General features: G+C 37.7%; 1 protein-coding gene across 1 annotated transcript in view; it reads right to left on the bottom strand.

The window, feature by feature from the left end:
- The window catches only part of ATAD2 (ATPase family AAA domain containing 2), a 70,114-nt gene that overhangs the window by 43,358 nt on the left and 9,639 nt on the right, over window positions 1-17,117 (bottom strand). Inside the window, exons 2-8 of the mRNA XM_032252912.1 lie at window positions 14,725-14,873; window positions 7,249-7,298; window positions 6,281-6,449; window positions 5,859-5,961; window positions 5,523-5,610; window positions 4,522-4,698; window positions 3,751-3,868 (exon numbers count right to left, since the gene is read on the bottom strand). Coding sequence (XP_032108803.1) covers window positions 3,751-3,868; window positions 4,522-4,698; window positions 5,523-5,610; window positions 5,859-5,961; window positions 6,281-6,449; window positions 7,249-7,298; window positions 14,725-14,873 — 854 coding nt within the window. The remainder of the gene's footprint in view (window positions 1-3,750; window positions 3,869-4,521; window positions 4,699-5,522; window positions 5,611-5,858; window positions 5,962-6,280; window positions 6,450-7,248; window positions 7,299-14,724; window positions 14,874-17,117) is intronic.

Consider the following 17,117-nt stretch of genomic DNA (forward strand, 5'->3'; position numbering starts at 1 on the left):
TTGACAAAGGCCACTAATAAGTGGTAGAGCTGAGCTCCAAACCTAGATAGCCCTAGTTATGGCTCCAGGTTCTTAGCAGTTACTCTACACTGTAGAAAAGTCATTACTTCAGTTTAAAAACATTGTAAACACTATTCCGCAAGGTAGAGAAAGAGGGAATCCTCCCTAAATCATTCTATGAAGCCAGTATCACCCTAATACCAAAAGAAAACTACAGACCAACATCCCTGTGAACACGAATGCAAAAATCCTTAACAAAATACTAGCTAACCGAATCCAACAAGATATCAAAAAGATAATCCACTATGATCAAGTGGGTTTCATACTAGGGATGCAGGGATGGTTTAACATACTCAAGTCAATAAATGTGATATACCACATTAAAAACAAAAATCATATGATCATCTCAATAGATGCAGAAGCATTCAACAAAATCCAGCATCCCTTTATGATTAAAGCTCTCTGCAAAATCGGCATACAAGAAACATACCTCAATGTAATAAAAGCCATCTATGACAAAACCACAGTCAACATAATGCTGAATGGAGAAAAGCCTAAATCGTTCCCTCTGAGAACTGCAAGTAGACAAGGATGCCAGCTCTCACCACTTCTATTCAACCTAGTACTAGAAGGCCTAGCCAGAGCAATCAGACAAGAGAAAGAAATAAAGGGCATGGTGAAACCCCATCTCTATTAAAAATACAAAAATTAGACAGGTGTGGTGGCACATGTCTGTAATCCTAGCTACTTGGGAGTCTGAGGCATGAGAATCGCTTGAACCCAGCAGGCAGAAGTTGCAGTGAGCCAAGATCATGCCACTACACTCCGGCCTAGGTGACAGAGCGAGAGTCCATCTCAAAAAAATAAAAAAGAGAACTTATTCATGTAACCAAATACCACCTGTTCCCCAAAAAGCTATGGAAATAAAAATTTTTTTAAAAAAAGGGAAAGAGGGGCTGAGGCATGTCAGTATAATCCACCATCATAGGAAAATGTTTCCTTAATTTGAAAAGCAAAAACCAAAAATAAAATAAATAAAAAATAAAAAACATTTTAGGCCAGACGTGGTGGCTGACGTCTGTAATCCCAGCACTCTGAGGCTGAGGTGGATGGATCACAAGGTCAGGAGTTCAAGACCAGCCTGGCCAATATGGTGACACCCTGCCTCTACTAAAAATAAAACAATTAGCTGGGCATGGCGGGACGTGCCTGTAGTGACAGCCACTCGGGAGGTTGAGGCAGAAGAAGAGTTTGAACCCAGGAGGCAGAGGTTGCAGTGAGCTGAGACTGCACGCCACTGCACTCCAGCCTAGGAGACAGAGTGAGATTCTGTCTCAAACAAAATGAAAAAATAAAAATAAAAAACATTTTAAACACACATATCTGTCCACATATGCTCATCCCCCAACTCACATTTTACTGAAAGCCAATGAAAAATCTGATACTCACAAACACTGGATCGGCACTTTGAATCTAACCAACAATTTCAACTTCTTGCCAGTTCTAGTTCTTTCACAACAGATAAAGAATATACTGAAATACTGGTGATGCAATTGTACTATTATGTTACCTTATTAAAAGGTAACGTTACCTTTAAAAAAAATTAGCCAGGCATGATGGCACAGGCCTATAATCCCAGCTACTCAGGAGGCTGAGGCAGGAGAATCACTTGAACATGGGAGATGGAGGTTGCAGTGAGCCGAGACTGCGCCACTGCACTTCGGCCTGGTGATAGGTGAGACTCCATCTCAAAAAACAAACAAAAACAAACCCCACAAATCATTAGAGCAGAAAAAAAATCCTGTAACAAGCCGCTACTCAACGATGTGAGGCATTTTCCACAGGGGAAGACTAGATACTGTGAACCAAACATGGAAACTCATGAACATCAAAGGGATTAAAAAAGACCTACCCTCTGCAAGATACATTGGAGGTTTAACTGTAGAGTTAGTCAACCAACAAGTATGTTACTTCCAGAAGCATACATTCATTAAAGATATGAGAAGAGGCCAGGCGCAGTGGCTCATGCCTGAAATCCCAGCACTTTGGGAGGCCGAGGCAGATGGATCACCTGAGGTTGGGAATTTGAGACTAGTCTGGCCAACATGGTGAAACCCCATCTCTACTAAAAATACAAAAAAGTTAGCCGGGCACTTGTAATCCTACCTACTCAGGAGGCTGAGGCAGGAGAATTGCTTGAACCCAGGAGGTGGGGGTTGCAGTGAGCTGAGATTGTGCCACTGCACTCCAGCCTGGGCAGCAGAGCGAGACTTTGTCGGGGCGACAGGGGGATGTAGGGGGTGGATGTGAAAAGAAATAAAATCCCAGAGTAGCTGCCACCTCTTAGTTCTGCTGGATCAAACAGACATCTACCCCTTGAGTTAGGTAACCGTAACAGTGCCTTGGTCTTGTGCCTGGTGGTGGCAGGGATTCTATTCTAGGGAACACTATGTCTTCCTTTCCTTTCCTGAAGATCATTACATTTCACCACCAAAATAGAGGTCTTTACACTAAGATTAAGTGCAGTTAATTCTTGAGAAGCCCTGAGAGATTGTCTCCCTGATTCTCCATCCTTCTGGACCCTGGTCATGTGAAATAGGATGATGAAATATGAAATCTAGATGTACACTTGTGATTCTTTCAATGAAATGAAAAGATCTAGAGACATAAAAAGTATTTATTTTTCCTAAAAGAAATTAACCTTCAGCACTTATAAGGGTGCTGCCTTCCATGACCAAAACATGATCAAATGGTTTGTTTCTAGAAGAAAACTTCCAAAAACTGTTCAAATAGTTGAAATATTCTGAGGCTTTGGTCTTACTTCTGAGAAAATTCTAATATTAAGGAGGAAAAGTACCATTACCCATACAAATATAATTTTTTTCCTGCTTTTTTAGTCTTCTCTCTCATTCATGAACTACCAAAATGCTACTATTATCCTGATTGTCCCAATGCATTGATGAGGAAGTATCAAAACTATCCCTTTGAATGGGTGTGGTGGCTCATGACTGTAATCCCAGCACTTTGGGAGGCTGAGGCAGGAAAATCACTTGAACCCAGGAGGCAGAGGTTGCAATGAGCCAAGATTGTGCCACAGCACTCCAGCCTGGGCAACTGAGCAAGATTCCATCCCAAAATAAATAAAATAAAGTAAAATGAAATAAAAGAATTATCTCTTTGGACTTATATCTGACCAACAACAACTGTTGGGATGTAGAAGGAAAAGAAATCAACACATACTGAACAGTCAAAGAAAATAAATGGTTCCTACAACAGAAGAGGAATAATCATAAAACAGATCCAGAAAAAGATAACCAGGAGTCATGAGAGGTCTAGAGGCCATGTAGCTTAGAACATCTAACATACTAGGAAAATCATCTGTGACAGTATGCGAAGACTAAACCTATAATCTAACTTAATGTGAAGGTTAAATAAAATAATCTACGTAAAATGCTTAACACAGAGCCAGGACTACAGTAAACCCTGAGTCAATGGTAGCGCTACTATTAAAGTGTGGAACGATGGAATAAACTACCTTAGTAAGGTAGTTACTAACACTTCCTATTAGTGGAAGCAAAAACAAACTAGTTAGTGGTACTGGAATTAGACTACTAAAGGCATAGAAACTAAGCTCTCCCAAATACACAATTCTAGAATTTTATCCTAATACACCCAATCCTAAAAGTCCAGAGTCCAGCCCTAACATAACTACAATTATGTTGTCATAAAATCAGTATTTCAGAACCAAACCTGTTCATTCGTTTACAGTAAGGACTTCTTGGTCCTGCGGAAGACAATCTGTATCTTGGTCTTGCAGGAGAAGCTGGGCCACTATAAAATATGTTGGGCTTTCTCTGGTGACGAGGTTCTAAAAAAAAGAAATAAATATATAGCATATAAATATGTATGAAAATAATTTTGCTCTTCATCTAAATATTTACAAAGGTGCTTACTGCCTTCCATGAAGTACTAGTAAATATCTATGGAATATTTTGCTATTCATGTTTTAAATCATTTATGCCCAGAGGGTTGCAGCTGATAACATGTACAGCACAGATACCAGCCAACCAAAACACACATTGGTCATAAACAACCATTGTGACTGTAGAGATGTATAACAGGTGATTATCAGCCTTGTATGTTAATGCTTACACAAGTATTGAGGTATAATATTAACATAAATCAAAAGAAGTCTTATCTATACAAACTGACAAATTAAGTATAAAGCTGTGCAATCTAAAATAAAGACAGATATAAAATTCAAAAACAGCCCAATTATTTATTTTACTATTATTTGCTTTGGTCAAGGCTAACATTTAACTTTCTTCAGAGAAATTATTTGTTACAAATTTAGCATAGGTAAGACAACAGTCATGAGTATTCAACAAAATGAAAATATGAAAAATACAAAAAAAAAATAAAGACAGATAAACAAACCAAAAACAAGAATAACAGAGGAGAAACAGTAAATACAAAGCTAATATAATTATATTTCCTGGAAAAAGTATATATAGCACTTACTTTCCAATGGAGCCTGATAGTAAACAGTAGCTTTTCTCTGTCTAAGATAATATCGTTTCTGATTATCTTCCTCTCCATCTTCTTCATCATCATCATCTTCATCATCATCATCTTCACCATCATCTTCATCTTCACCATCATCTTCATCTTCTTGGTCTTCACCCTCTTCAGATGATTCTACAATTAAGAGATACTTACTTCCAGAAGGATACACAGCAAAATGTTAACAATTTTTAACACAGATGAGTTGGAAAAGACCCACCCTTTAAACACTTATCTACACTCCTAGATTGTTCATAGGAAGAACCTGTAATTATTTTCCAACATTAAAAAACTGTAGAATTAAAAACAAGAGGATGGAAAAAAAAAAAAGTAAGAAGATTGAAGGCTACTACTGTTAAGCAAGTAACAAACTAAAGTTTTTAGTCTTTCTGTGAATTTCATTAATATAGGTGACTAAACTTAAGCTTCCAAGTTAACGTACCTTTTTGACAAGTTTTCAAATCTCCTCATTAAGCTTTTGCTTTCTAAACTTAAGTTTGACATTTCATCCAGCCCATCTGGCTGTCATGGAGTTACATGTTGCAAAACTCAGTCTACTTATGATAATGGTAAAACATGCTCATCAAACATTTAAAATGCATTTCAGAAAACTGATTTTCATTCAAGATAAGTTCTAATAGATTACGGTAATAAGTCCTAAATGGAATAGCAAAACATAATTCAAGTCATCTTTTAACTAAAAGAGATATATAGCATATTTTCTCTACCAGATGTATTATATAGGCAAACCAATAATATTAGTTTTAGATTGCTGATTTCAGTTACTTTTCCAAACAAAATATACTATCCTTTTAAGCTCTCACGTCCCCATTTTTTTAAGTTACCAATCCTCTGATCTCTCACAAACTGTCACACCTTCTAAATAAAAAGGCTATTTTCTACTTAATAAAAAGTTCTTAAATTAAATCCCAGAAGACAGAACAAGAGAAGAGACTAACCCACACTGCCTTCTTGATTATCAGTTGTTTCTTCATCAGTTCTTTGAATAGCTTTCTGTTTTCCTCTTGTGTACATATTAAGATTGCTCTAAAAATGTTTAAATAAAAGCCGTTAACATGGGGAATCTATTTATTAAAAAAATTAAGTTGGATCCTCTAATCTTGTTTAAAATAAAGATATTTACAGCCATAAACTTTTACAATTCCAGCAGTATCTAATGACTGATCAAATAAATGCTGGAAAAGTGATGTTTAACCAAAAATGGATTAGGTACCAAAAAAAAAAATTAAACTGGATATTATTAAATAATTCCCTTAATGGAAGAATATATTTACTTCTTCTGTTTCATTAAACACTCCCAAGTCTTCAAGTTCTCTCATTCGCTGTCTACGCATCTTTTTCATGTCATCCATTTTTTGAAGTACAGCTTCAGCAGTGCTTTAAAAAAAAGATATAAATATAATCCAAATGGTAAAAGAGTAGCAGAATTTTAAACACTTTATTTTTCTTCCATTGCAATCTTTTGGCACTAGGGTTTTAAATGTTTTATAAGAAGCATTGGTTTACTTGTATAAAAATATTTTAAAATTTATTTCCAAGAATAGAGACATACATAGAATTGTCACAAAGACCTCTAATAATCATTCTCCTCTATGCTTTACCTAAGTGGAATGATTAAATGTTGAAATCCATGATCCTTCCCCAACAGAAGGTTTCTGATAGATAATTCCTGTTGATCTGAAGAATTTTTACTTACTTTGTTATAAGTTTGTCAAACAGCATGGACTGGTTTACACCACTATAACGACTTCTAATCCTACAACTTCGACGCACTTCAACATCACCATTCTCTTCATGTAAGTGTTCTTTTGTGCTTTGAACGATGTTTCTAGTCCTCAATGACCGAGTAACTGGAATCACTTTGTCTTCACAAATGCATACATAAAAATAAACAGAAACATTTGAAGTAACAGTATTTATAAAACAATTCTAAAAATGAACAATTGAAAAGCTACACTTGCATGTAAAAAAATTACAGTATCTTAAACTTATCTTTCTTAAAAACATTAGAAAACAAAACTAAAGTTAAAACACACACCTACCATACAATCTAGCCCTTCTAATCCCAAGAGAAGAGGAAAGATATGTAACACAAAGACTTGTATGTGAATGTTCAAAGCAGCTTTGTGATAGCCCCAAACCAGAAACAACTCAAGTCCATCAAAAGATGAAGAGATAAATTTTGTATATCCATATAATGGAATACTACTCAACAACAAAAAAGTGACCACATAGATTCTCAAAGTAATTATAACAAGTGAAAGAAGGCAAACAAAGAATAAATACTGTATGATTCCATTTATATAAAACTCTAGATAATACAAACTAAGCTATAATAACAGAGAACGGGTTCCGAAATGAATGGTCACAGCTATGTTTCAATGAAACTACTTGCTCAGGAATCTGGGAGGTAGGTAATATCAAAGAATGAGGAGAGAAGCTAGAAGAAGTAGGAGGAATTATAAAGCGGTCTGGGAAAGTTTTTGGGGGTAATAAATACCTTCACTATCTTATTGTGGGTGGCTTCATGACATATACTTCTGTTAAAACCTAACAAATTATACACTTTAAAAATGTAAAATTTATTGTATGTACCTCAAGAAACATGTAAACAGAATATTAATTACACATTTTAAAATCTGAAATGCCTTAAACATTACTTACCTTCTTTGCGCTCTTCCTTTTTTTTATCAGCTTGCTGTCTGGCCAACTGCCTATATTTTAAAAACAATTAGATAATTCAAAACAATTGACATAACTGTATTTTTTAAAAATTTATTTAGATGGGATCTCATTCTGTTGCCCAACAGAACTGCAGTGGCATAATCATAACTTACTGCAGCCTCAAACTACTGGGCTCAAGCAATCCTCCCACCTCAGCCTCCCTAGTAGGTAGGACTATAGACATGTCTCACTACACCAGCTAATTTTTAACATTTTTTGTAGAGATGGGAGGTCTCACTTTTTGGTCCAAGTTGCTCTTGAACTCCTGGCCTCAAGCAATTCTCCCAGCTTAGCCTCCCAAACTGCTGGGATTACAGTCATGAGCCACCATAGCTGGCTGTAACTGACATAACTTTAATTCTTATATTCCCTAATACTACAACCAAGACAAAAAGTTAAATCAGTCTGGAGAGCAAATACTGAGGTATCTAAAAAACCTAAAATATACTGAAAAAAACATGCCAGGTATGGTGGCTCACGCCTGTAATCCCAGCACTTTGGGAGGCCAAGGCAGGTGGATCACCTGAGGTCAAGAGCTCGAGACCACCACGGCCAACATGGTGAAACTCTATCTCTACTAAAATACAAAAATTAGCTGGGCGTGGTGGCCGGTGCCTGCAATTCCAGCTACTCGGGAGACGAAGCAGGAGAACTGCTTGAACCCAGGAGGCAGAGGATGCAGTGAGCCAAGATCACGCCATTGCACTCCAGCCTGGGCGACAGAAAGAGACTCTGTTTCAAAAACAAACAAACAAACAGAAAGCTTGGGAATACATATATAAGTTATGGGTATGGTTAAACAAAGTCTAAGAACTCTGATTTGAAGTTCAGTGATATATGTATTAACTCTTAGCTAAACAGAATATATCAAAAGCATCTTGAAACAAGAAATGAAATCCTTAGCTTAACTATTTAAGTATAATCAAACTAAACTGAGCAAAACCAAGGCATGTTTTATGACACAAGGATATAGTAGTCCCATATCCTTGAGGAACGTATTACTATAAACAGAAATAATGCCTTTTAGTGATACGTTAATTTTTTAAAATTTGTTTTTTTTAATCTCCTGTCAGCATTTTTGCAAGCATTATTTATTCGTTTTTATGTCTTTTAAAAACATCTGCTGGCTACAATCTTTACATGACATGATTTTCATTCACATGTAGAAATAGCCCCATTTGTGAATGATCTATTCCATCTACAAACTGGCAAACATAATCTCGTGAATTGGAAACATCTTTAAAGCCCAAAAAAAGTATCTTCCTCATCTTTTTTCTAAAAATTCACTGAGAAAAACAGTACGTGCCATTAATTTATTTTTAGTGACTCAATTTTCCATACTTAGGCTGCATCTGTTAATCAACCTATGTATTAAGCTATTTGCAAGTGGGCTGGCTTATACGTGGAATTTCAAATATTACAATTTAAAGTAAAATAAAACCATCTTCCCCAGATGAATTAACTCATATATTCTCGTAACAAAGTAAGTCATCATTAGTTCTTCATCTCTCTTGGAAGACAGGTAAGAATTAAGAAGAAAATAAAACTTTTGGCTGGGGACAGTAGCTCACGCCTATAATCCCAGCACTCTGGAAGGCCAAGACAGGCGGATCACCTAAAGTCAGGAATTCAAGACCATCCTGGCCAACATGGTGAAACCAACTCTACTAAAAATAAAAATAAAAACAATTTAGCAATCACGTTCATTATAAAAAAAAATTAGCCAGCCAAAAAATAAATAAATAAATAAATAAATAAGCCAGCCAGCCAGCCAGCCAGGTGCCTGTAGTCCCAACTACTCAGGAGGCTGAGGCAGGAGAATCACTTGAACCTGGCAGGCAGAGGCTGCAGTGAGCCGAGACTGCACCACTACATTCCAGTCTGGGCAACAGAACATGGCTCCATCTCAAAAACAAACAAACAAACGTTTGAGTAGTCCATCTACAGGTAAAGGCTTAGTTTCTTCATAGGCTTATAGACTTTTCTCATAAAGGAGACCCTCCTTTTACACCATGTAGGTCTATACTTTTTTTTTTTTGGGGACGGAGTTTCGCTCTTGTTACCCAGGCTGGAGTGCAATGGCGCGATCTCGGCTCATCGCAACCTCCGCCTCCTGGGTTCAGGCAATTCTCCTGCCTCAGCTGGGATTACAGGCACGCGCCACCATGCCCAGCTAATTTTTTGTATTTTTAGTAGAGACGGGGTTTTACCGTCTTGACCAGGATGGTCTCGATCTCTTGACCTCGTGATCCACCCGCCTCGGCCTCCCAAGGTCTATACATTTTATAAACCAGTCCTCTTTTAGATGCTAGAAACAGAATGGCTAAAGCATTATTTTTCTCAACCACCCACCCCACTGCCTTCTTTTTGCCTGCAGGAGGAAAGCAACCTTCCAAGGGCAACTGCTAGGCAGTAAATATTTTAAGCTTGTGAGCCATAGTCTCCTCTGTCACAGTTACCTAACATAGGTGAAAAGAGCCGCACACAAAATGAATGGGCATGGCAGTGTTCCAAAGAAACTATCTACAAAAATAGGCAGCTGGACTTTGTCAGCCGCTGCAAATCTGATGAAAGCTATGTGTATACACAAATTTAAACATTACTTCAGAGGCTTTCTGTACCCTCTGTGAGGACTATATATAATCACTGGACCCTAGTTAAGAACCCCAAGATCAAGTAAGTATGTAGATCCTGCCCTCATGACAGTTACTCATATCTTTCTGTCTTTTTCTAACAATCTTGATCTTCTGGTCATTGAACCTCAAATAGATTGAAAACAAAGGGTAAATAGGAAGGAAATGAGATTTCTATAATCCGGCAGGCTGATAACAGTGACAAAGGTAAGAAACAAGAAAAGTATACAAAAAAGAAGGACTCAAAAATACTGTAGGCTCTTTTATATAAGCCTTACGCAAACAGATCCTGATGTTACCATTACATAAAATAATAATCACTATTTATAATAATGACCTGAATTCAGGGAGAGGGTTTTTGTATAGGAAATCTTCACAGAAGACATACAAATGGCCAAGAAGCACATAAAATGATACTCAACATCATTAGCCATCAGTCAAAGGTAAATTGGAACAACAACGAGATACTTCACACCCATTAAAATGGCTAACACCAAAAAGGCAGACTATGACAAGTGTTGGTGAGGATATAGAGACCCTCATACGTTGGTGGTGGGAACTGAAAATAGTGCAACTGCTTTGCAAAAGTTTGCTACTTCCTCAAAATGTTAGTGTTTCTATTTGACTCAGCAATTCCACTCCCAGGTGTATACACAAAAGAACTGATACCTACCTCCACACACAAGTGTGTATACTTATATTCATATCATTATTCATAATAGCCAAAAAGTGAAGACAATCCAAATGCTCACCAACTAATGAATGAATAAACAAAATATGTTATATCCATACAGTTGACTCTTATTCAGCAATAAGTACTGGGCAAGGGGTAGTGGCTCATGCCTGTAATCCCAGCACTTTGGGAGGCTGAGATGGGTGAATTGCCTGAGGTCAGGAGTTCAAGACCAGCTTGGCCAACATAGTGAAACGCAGTCACTACTAAAAATACAAAAATTAGCTGGGCATGGTGGCAGACACCTGTAAGCCCAGCCACTCAGAAGGTTGGGGCAGGAGAATTGCTTGAACCCAGGAGGCAGAGGTTGTAAGTCAGCCAAAATCGTGCCATTGCACTCCAGCCTGAGTGACAAAAGCAAAACTCCATCACACACACACACACACACACACACACACACACACACATACAAAAATTAGCTGGGCATGGTGGCATGTATCCCAGCTACTCAGGAGGCTGAGGCAGGAGAATCGCTTGAACCTGGGGAGCGAGCCAAGATTGCACCACTGCACCCCAGTCTGGATAACACGGCAAGACTCTGTCTCAAAAGAATACACATATAAATATATATACTAAAACCCATGGAATTGTACATTTTAGAATTGTGAATTTTATGGTATACGAATATATCTTAATAAGGCTGTTATTAAGAAATAATATGGCCAGGTACAGTAGCTATTGCCTATAATCCCAGCACTTGGGTAGGTTGTGGGGCGGTGGGGGGCCGGGGAGCCATGTTGCTTGAGTCCAAAAAAGTTCAAGACAAGCCTGGGTAACAAGGTGAGATTCCATCTCTACAAAAAATTTAAAAATGAGGCAGGGCGTGGTGGCTCACACCTGTAATCCCAGCACTTTGGGAGGCCAAGGCAGGGATCACTTGAGGTCAGGAGTTCTAGACCAGCCTGGCCAACATGGTGAAACCCTGTCTCTCCTAAAAATACAAAAATTAGGCTCGGCGTGATGGCTCATACCTGTAATCCCAAAACTCTGGGAGACTGAGGCCCAGAAAAAGAGTCAATTATATGAGGTCAGGAGTTCAAGACCAGCCTGGACAACAAGATGAAATCCTGTCTTTACTGAAACTACAAACATTAGCTGGGCACAGTGGCATGTGTCTATAATCTCAGCTACTTGAGAGGTTGAGGTAGGAGAGTCACTTGACTCCAGTAGGCAGAGGTTGCAATGAGCCAAGATTGCATCATTGTATTCTAGCCTGGGTCACAGAGCAAGACTCCGTCTCAAAACAAACAAACAAACAAACAAAAAAACACAAAAATTAGCCAGGCATGTAGTACATGCCTGTAACCCCAGCTACTCACAGGCTGAGGCAGGAGAATCATTTGAACCTGGAGGACAGAAGTTGCAGTGAGCCGAGATTGTACCACTGAACTACAGCCTGGGAAAAAAGAGTGAGACTCCATAAAAAAAAAAAAAAAAAAAGAGAGAGAGAGCCAGGTGTGGTGCAAACTTGTAGTCCTCACTACTTGGGAGGCTGAGGTGGGAGGATCACTGGATCACCTGAGCTTGGAAGGTTGAGGGCACAGTGAGCCATGATCATGCTACTGCACTCCAGCCTGGGGGACAAGGCAAGGCAATTTTCTCAAAAGGAAAAAAAAGAATTAAAAAGAATAGATATTCAATAAATTTTAGAAGTAATCTAATTAAAAATACCAAGTCGGCCCGGCACAGTGTCTCACACCTATAATCCTAGCACTTTGGGGTCAGGAGTTCAAGACCAGCCTGACCAACAGGGTGAACCCTGTCTCTACTAAAAATACAAAAATTAGCAGGGTGTGGTGGTGCGCTCCTGTAACCCCACCTACTCAGATTGCTGAGGCAGAAGCATTGCTTGAACTCAGGAGGCACAGGTTGAGGTGAGCTGAAATCGGGCTATTGTATTCCAGCCTGGGCAACAGAGCAAGACTCCGTCTCAAAAACAAAACAAAACAAAAAACACCAAGTCATTCCTCTTTAAATCCAGATAGAAAAGCATTTATTTTATTATGCCCCCTTAATACCTTTCTAACATAAAGCCAAGTGCAATGTTTTATAAACTTGAATACTGTAGAGATCCTTTTAAAGGTAAAAACAGAACTTCTAACATTAATTTTTTTGTATGACTATGTAAACCAAACTACATACAAGTTCACTTATAAGTTTTATACAAATAAAACTAAAAAACAAACCATCAACCAAAAATATTAATATACTAAGGGGTTTTGCTAAAATGAAATAACCACTTGGTGTATGAATGTGGTATTGACTGCCATCAGATTCTCTCGAGTTTAGCATGTTGTGTACCATATGGGCTATTTACTGCTGTGTATCATGAAGAGTCAACTCATCCCCCTCTCTTTACTGGAAATGTTCCAAACATTCATTTAAATAGTATGTCATGATATCACATCATATTGCCTTTCATACAGAAGCAGATGAATCATTTATGTTTTAAGGTCTGATTCTGTTCTTATCTCATTAACCTAAGACAACTGAAGTAGTACTACTTGATGCCAATTCAACTGTAAACATGATATATGGCCTCAAATTTTACGGCAATTCTCTATAAGGCAACAATTTAGGGGCCGAAAATGTTTTTTTTTTCTTCAGATAGTGAAAAACAATTTTAAATTCTGAGAGTCAGTGAACCACTTCCTCACTTCAGGAGAATAAACCTTAAGACTTCAAATTTCGGAAATACTGGCTGGCTTATATTGTACTTCATTGATTCTAAAAGTTGTATTTTTTCCCTTTTAACATCTCTGAAATTGAAATGTGTTTTACTGATGGCAACTCACAGTTTACTGTGTTTTTTCTTTTTTAGTGTCTCATAAACATTGTCATTATGTTTTAACTACCGATACATGGATTTCATAAAATACAGTCTAAAACACTCCATAAATAATAGATGAATAAGATACAAATTAAAAAATATATAATAAAAAAATGATTAAGTAGCTGAGAAAAAAACAATAAAAAACTCAAAAGGGCATAACCTTGCTTATCTAGAAACTATGCCATACAAAATAAAAGAATCAAAATTCTATTTAAGAGCAGGAAAATTCCAGTCTTCTAAGTCATTGCAAATTATTTATTTATGAGAAGAATTAATGTAAAAATGATTCTTTCTTTTTTTTTGAAACAGGGTCTCACTCTCATTGGCATGATTATAGCTCACTGCAGCCTGGACCTCCCCAGCTCAAGTGATCCTCCTGTCTCAGCCTCCACAGTAGCTGGGACTAGAGGTGTGTACCACTATGCCCAGATAATTTTTTTATTTTTTATAGAGACAGGGTCTCATTATGTTGCCCAGGCTGGTGGTCTCGAACTCCTGGATTGAAGTGATCCTTCTGCCTTGGCCTCCCAAAGTGCTCAGGCCTGAGCCATGGTGCCAGGGCAAAATAATTATTTCATCAAACAAGTTTTATTCTAATTGGGGCTTTTCGCCCTGAACCAAAGATATTCCAGTTCCATGAATTTAGCCAAACTACTTAATCCATTAAAATTGATTCCTTGAGTTTAAAATGGGTTTCATGCCACCTCCATTACACTAAAAACAAAACCAAAAAACTGTATGTTCTGCTTCCTTTGTACAGACTGCTTTAGAAACACACCAACACATAGAAATTCATAGACTAAATGACTCAGAATTGATGGAAAATCTTATAGCAAGCAATCAGAAACAGAACTACAATTGTGAATGAGGGCTCTGTATAGACTATGAAGCAGAGCCACACACACATCACAAGCAAGTTATAGTCACAAAAAGTCTCTTGAGATTCTCAAATATCTGAGAACTGGTCCTACATCAGCCAACCTTGTCAGCAGTACTTATACATATCACAGATATCATTCTTGAATAAAAACTTGAATTGTACATATTAATTTTTAATTCGGTAATATCGCTTGTGATAATTTCTTTTCAAATAAATTATATCTTATAGCCCTGGAATCTTGATAACCAGTCAAAAATATACTTCAAAAATTAAATGCAAATCCTAAATTACTACTTTAAAACTATTTTGAATTAGTATTCAAACCACCTTGTATTACCTTGTAAAATGCCTGCCGTTAGCAAGTTTCTCCGTTATTTCCACGTTCTTCTCAAAACTAGAATCTGAAGAATTCTGTGCATCTTTTCTCAAAGATCTTAAAGCACGTGTTCGGTGGTAGGTTTCAACTTCCTTAACTGATGACCCATCCTTTAAGAAAAATTAAGAAAGCCATCTAAGTTCTATGTTTTTCTTTACAAAACTCCCAATTTAAATTCTTTCAGAGTTTTCTCTGATTACAAGTTAGTAACAACTGCTTTTTGTGTAGAATCATTTTTCATCTCACCAAGAAACCACAAATTAGTATCTAGAATAACCACTTCATGATAAACAAGTATCAGCAATGTCTATGAAGCAGCTAATATAAGACTTACTGAAGTTCATAACAAGTAGTGCATAACCACTTTGTAAAAAGTGGTCTAGACAGTGAAGTTTTCCATCACCTACAAAAAGTTGTAATAGTTTATTATAGACTAGTACTCATTTATTTTAAGGCTATAGAAATTAGAAAGACCTAAGAAAGATACAGATACACCAAAATACTGTCATCTAACCACCAGCAGCAACCTCAAAATAATTAAACAATCAGAATTATAATTTTGGCTTGGGCAATGAAAAAGAGTTATTACTATATATTTTGCCCAGTTTAACCCAGATAATGCAATAGCTGAATTAAAAAACTGTTTAGGGGCAGGGCATGGTGGCTCATGCCTCAATCCCAGCACTTTGGGAGACCTAGGTGGGCAGATCACTTTGAGCTCACAAGTTTGAGACCAAGTTCAAGACCAACATGGGCAACACGGCAAAACCCCATCACCCCATCTCTACTAAAATTGCAAAAAAATTAGCCAGGCATGGTGGAGCACACTTGTGGTCCCAGCTACTTGGGAGGCTGAGGTGGGAGGATAATTTGAGCCTGGGAGGTGGACGTTGCAGTGACCCATTATCCATGCCACTGCACTACAGCCTGAGCAACAGAGTGAGACCCTGCCTCAAAACAAAACAAAACAGTTTAGGTATGCTAATCTGTTGTAAAAACCATACAGCTTTATGTAACTTCATTTTAGTAAAATAGACTAGAGGCTAAGTTAATGGACTGCTTTATGAGCTAGAAGTTCTGTCAAAAAGCATTCCAAAGTTTGTACACTGCTCTGAAACCATATAGCATATTTTTACATTAGAAGTCAAAGGTACCTAAAATACAAACAAAAGACAACAAGCAAACAAACAAAAAACAAAAGCAGGGCCAGGCATGGTGGCTCATGCATGTAATCCCAGCACTTTTGGAGTTCAAGGTGGGCGGATCACTTGAGGTCAGGACTTTGAGACCAGTCTGGCCATGGCCAACATGGTGAAACCCTGCTCTAATAAAATACAAAAATGAGCTGGGCATGGTGGCACATGCCTGTAATCCCAGCTACCGTGGAGGCTGAGGCAGGAGAATTGCTTGAACCTGTGAGGCGGAGGTTGCAGTGAGCCAAGATTATGCCATTGCACTCCAGCCTGGGCAACAGATCAAGACTCTGTCACAAACTAACTGACTGACCAACCGACCGACCGACCCACCGAGTGACCAACCAATCAACAATAGATGCCAAAGTCAAAGGTTCCTAACAACCCTATAATTCTATGCCCTACTACTCTGAAAACTGATCAGTTTAGAAAAACAGGTAGTGTTTCAGGAAAAAAATGTCAAACATTTGAGTCCCTGATCCCATCCCAGGCTGGCTTTACTGTCGTTACATGAATCTATTTAACAAATTGCAGAATGTATTATATATAGGTTTGCTGCAATTTTTTCTGATGTTATAAATACCTCCAGATGAATTATCTTGTGTATATCCTATTTCCTAAGAAAAACTAGCACAGGTATTAAATTGAAATCGTCTAATTCCCAAGAGGTAAGTTAAATACTGTTAACAGTAATTAACACTGGATGACAGAGATTGGGACTTTCACTTTCTATTTTTCACATTTTCACATGTACTATCAGAAAAAATTTCCAAAAAAGTAAAAAACAAAGAGAAAACAAACGATCTGAAACTTTAACCTGAAGATGTAGTATTCCCATTTATTTTTTGGCTAATCTACTTTAATATTGAGAGCATTGATAGTTTTTAAAAGTGAAGTTTTAAGAGAGGAAACACATGTATTTTGTTAAATTTTAAGTCTCTCATGACCTGGCAGAATCAGTAAGTTAGCATAGAGAAAAAGCAACAATAACAAAAAATTTTTCCTAAAGTAGACACAGTTGCATAATAAAAATATTCTAGGCCGGGCGCGGTGGCTCAAGGCTGTAATCCCAGCACTTTGGGAGGCCGAGGCGGGTGGATCACGAGGTCAAGAGATCGAGACCATCCTGGTCAACACGGTGAAACCCCGTCTCTACTAAAA

The sequence above is a fragment of the Sapajus apella genome, unplaced genomic scaffold (genome assembly GCF_009761245.1).
Source record: "Sapajus apella isolate SASKATOON/1434 unplaced genomic scaffold, GSC_monkey_1.0 scaffold3, whole genome shotgun sequence".
In the NCBI taxonomy this organism is placed as follows: Eukaryota; Metazoa; Chordata; class Mammalia; order Primates; family Cebidae; genus Sapajus; species Sapajus apella.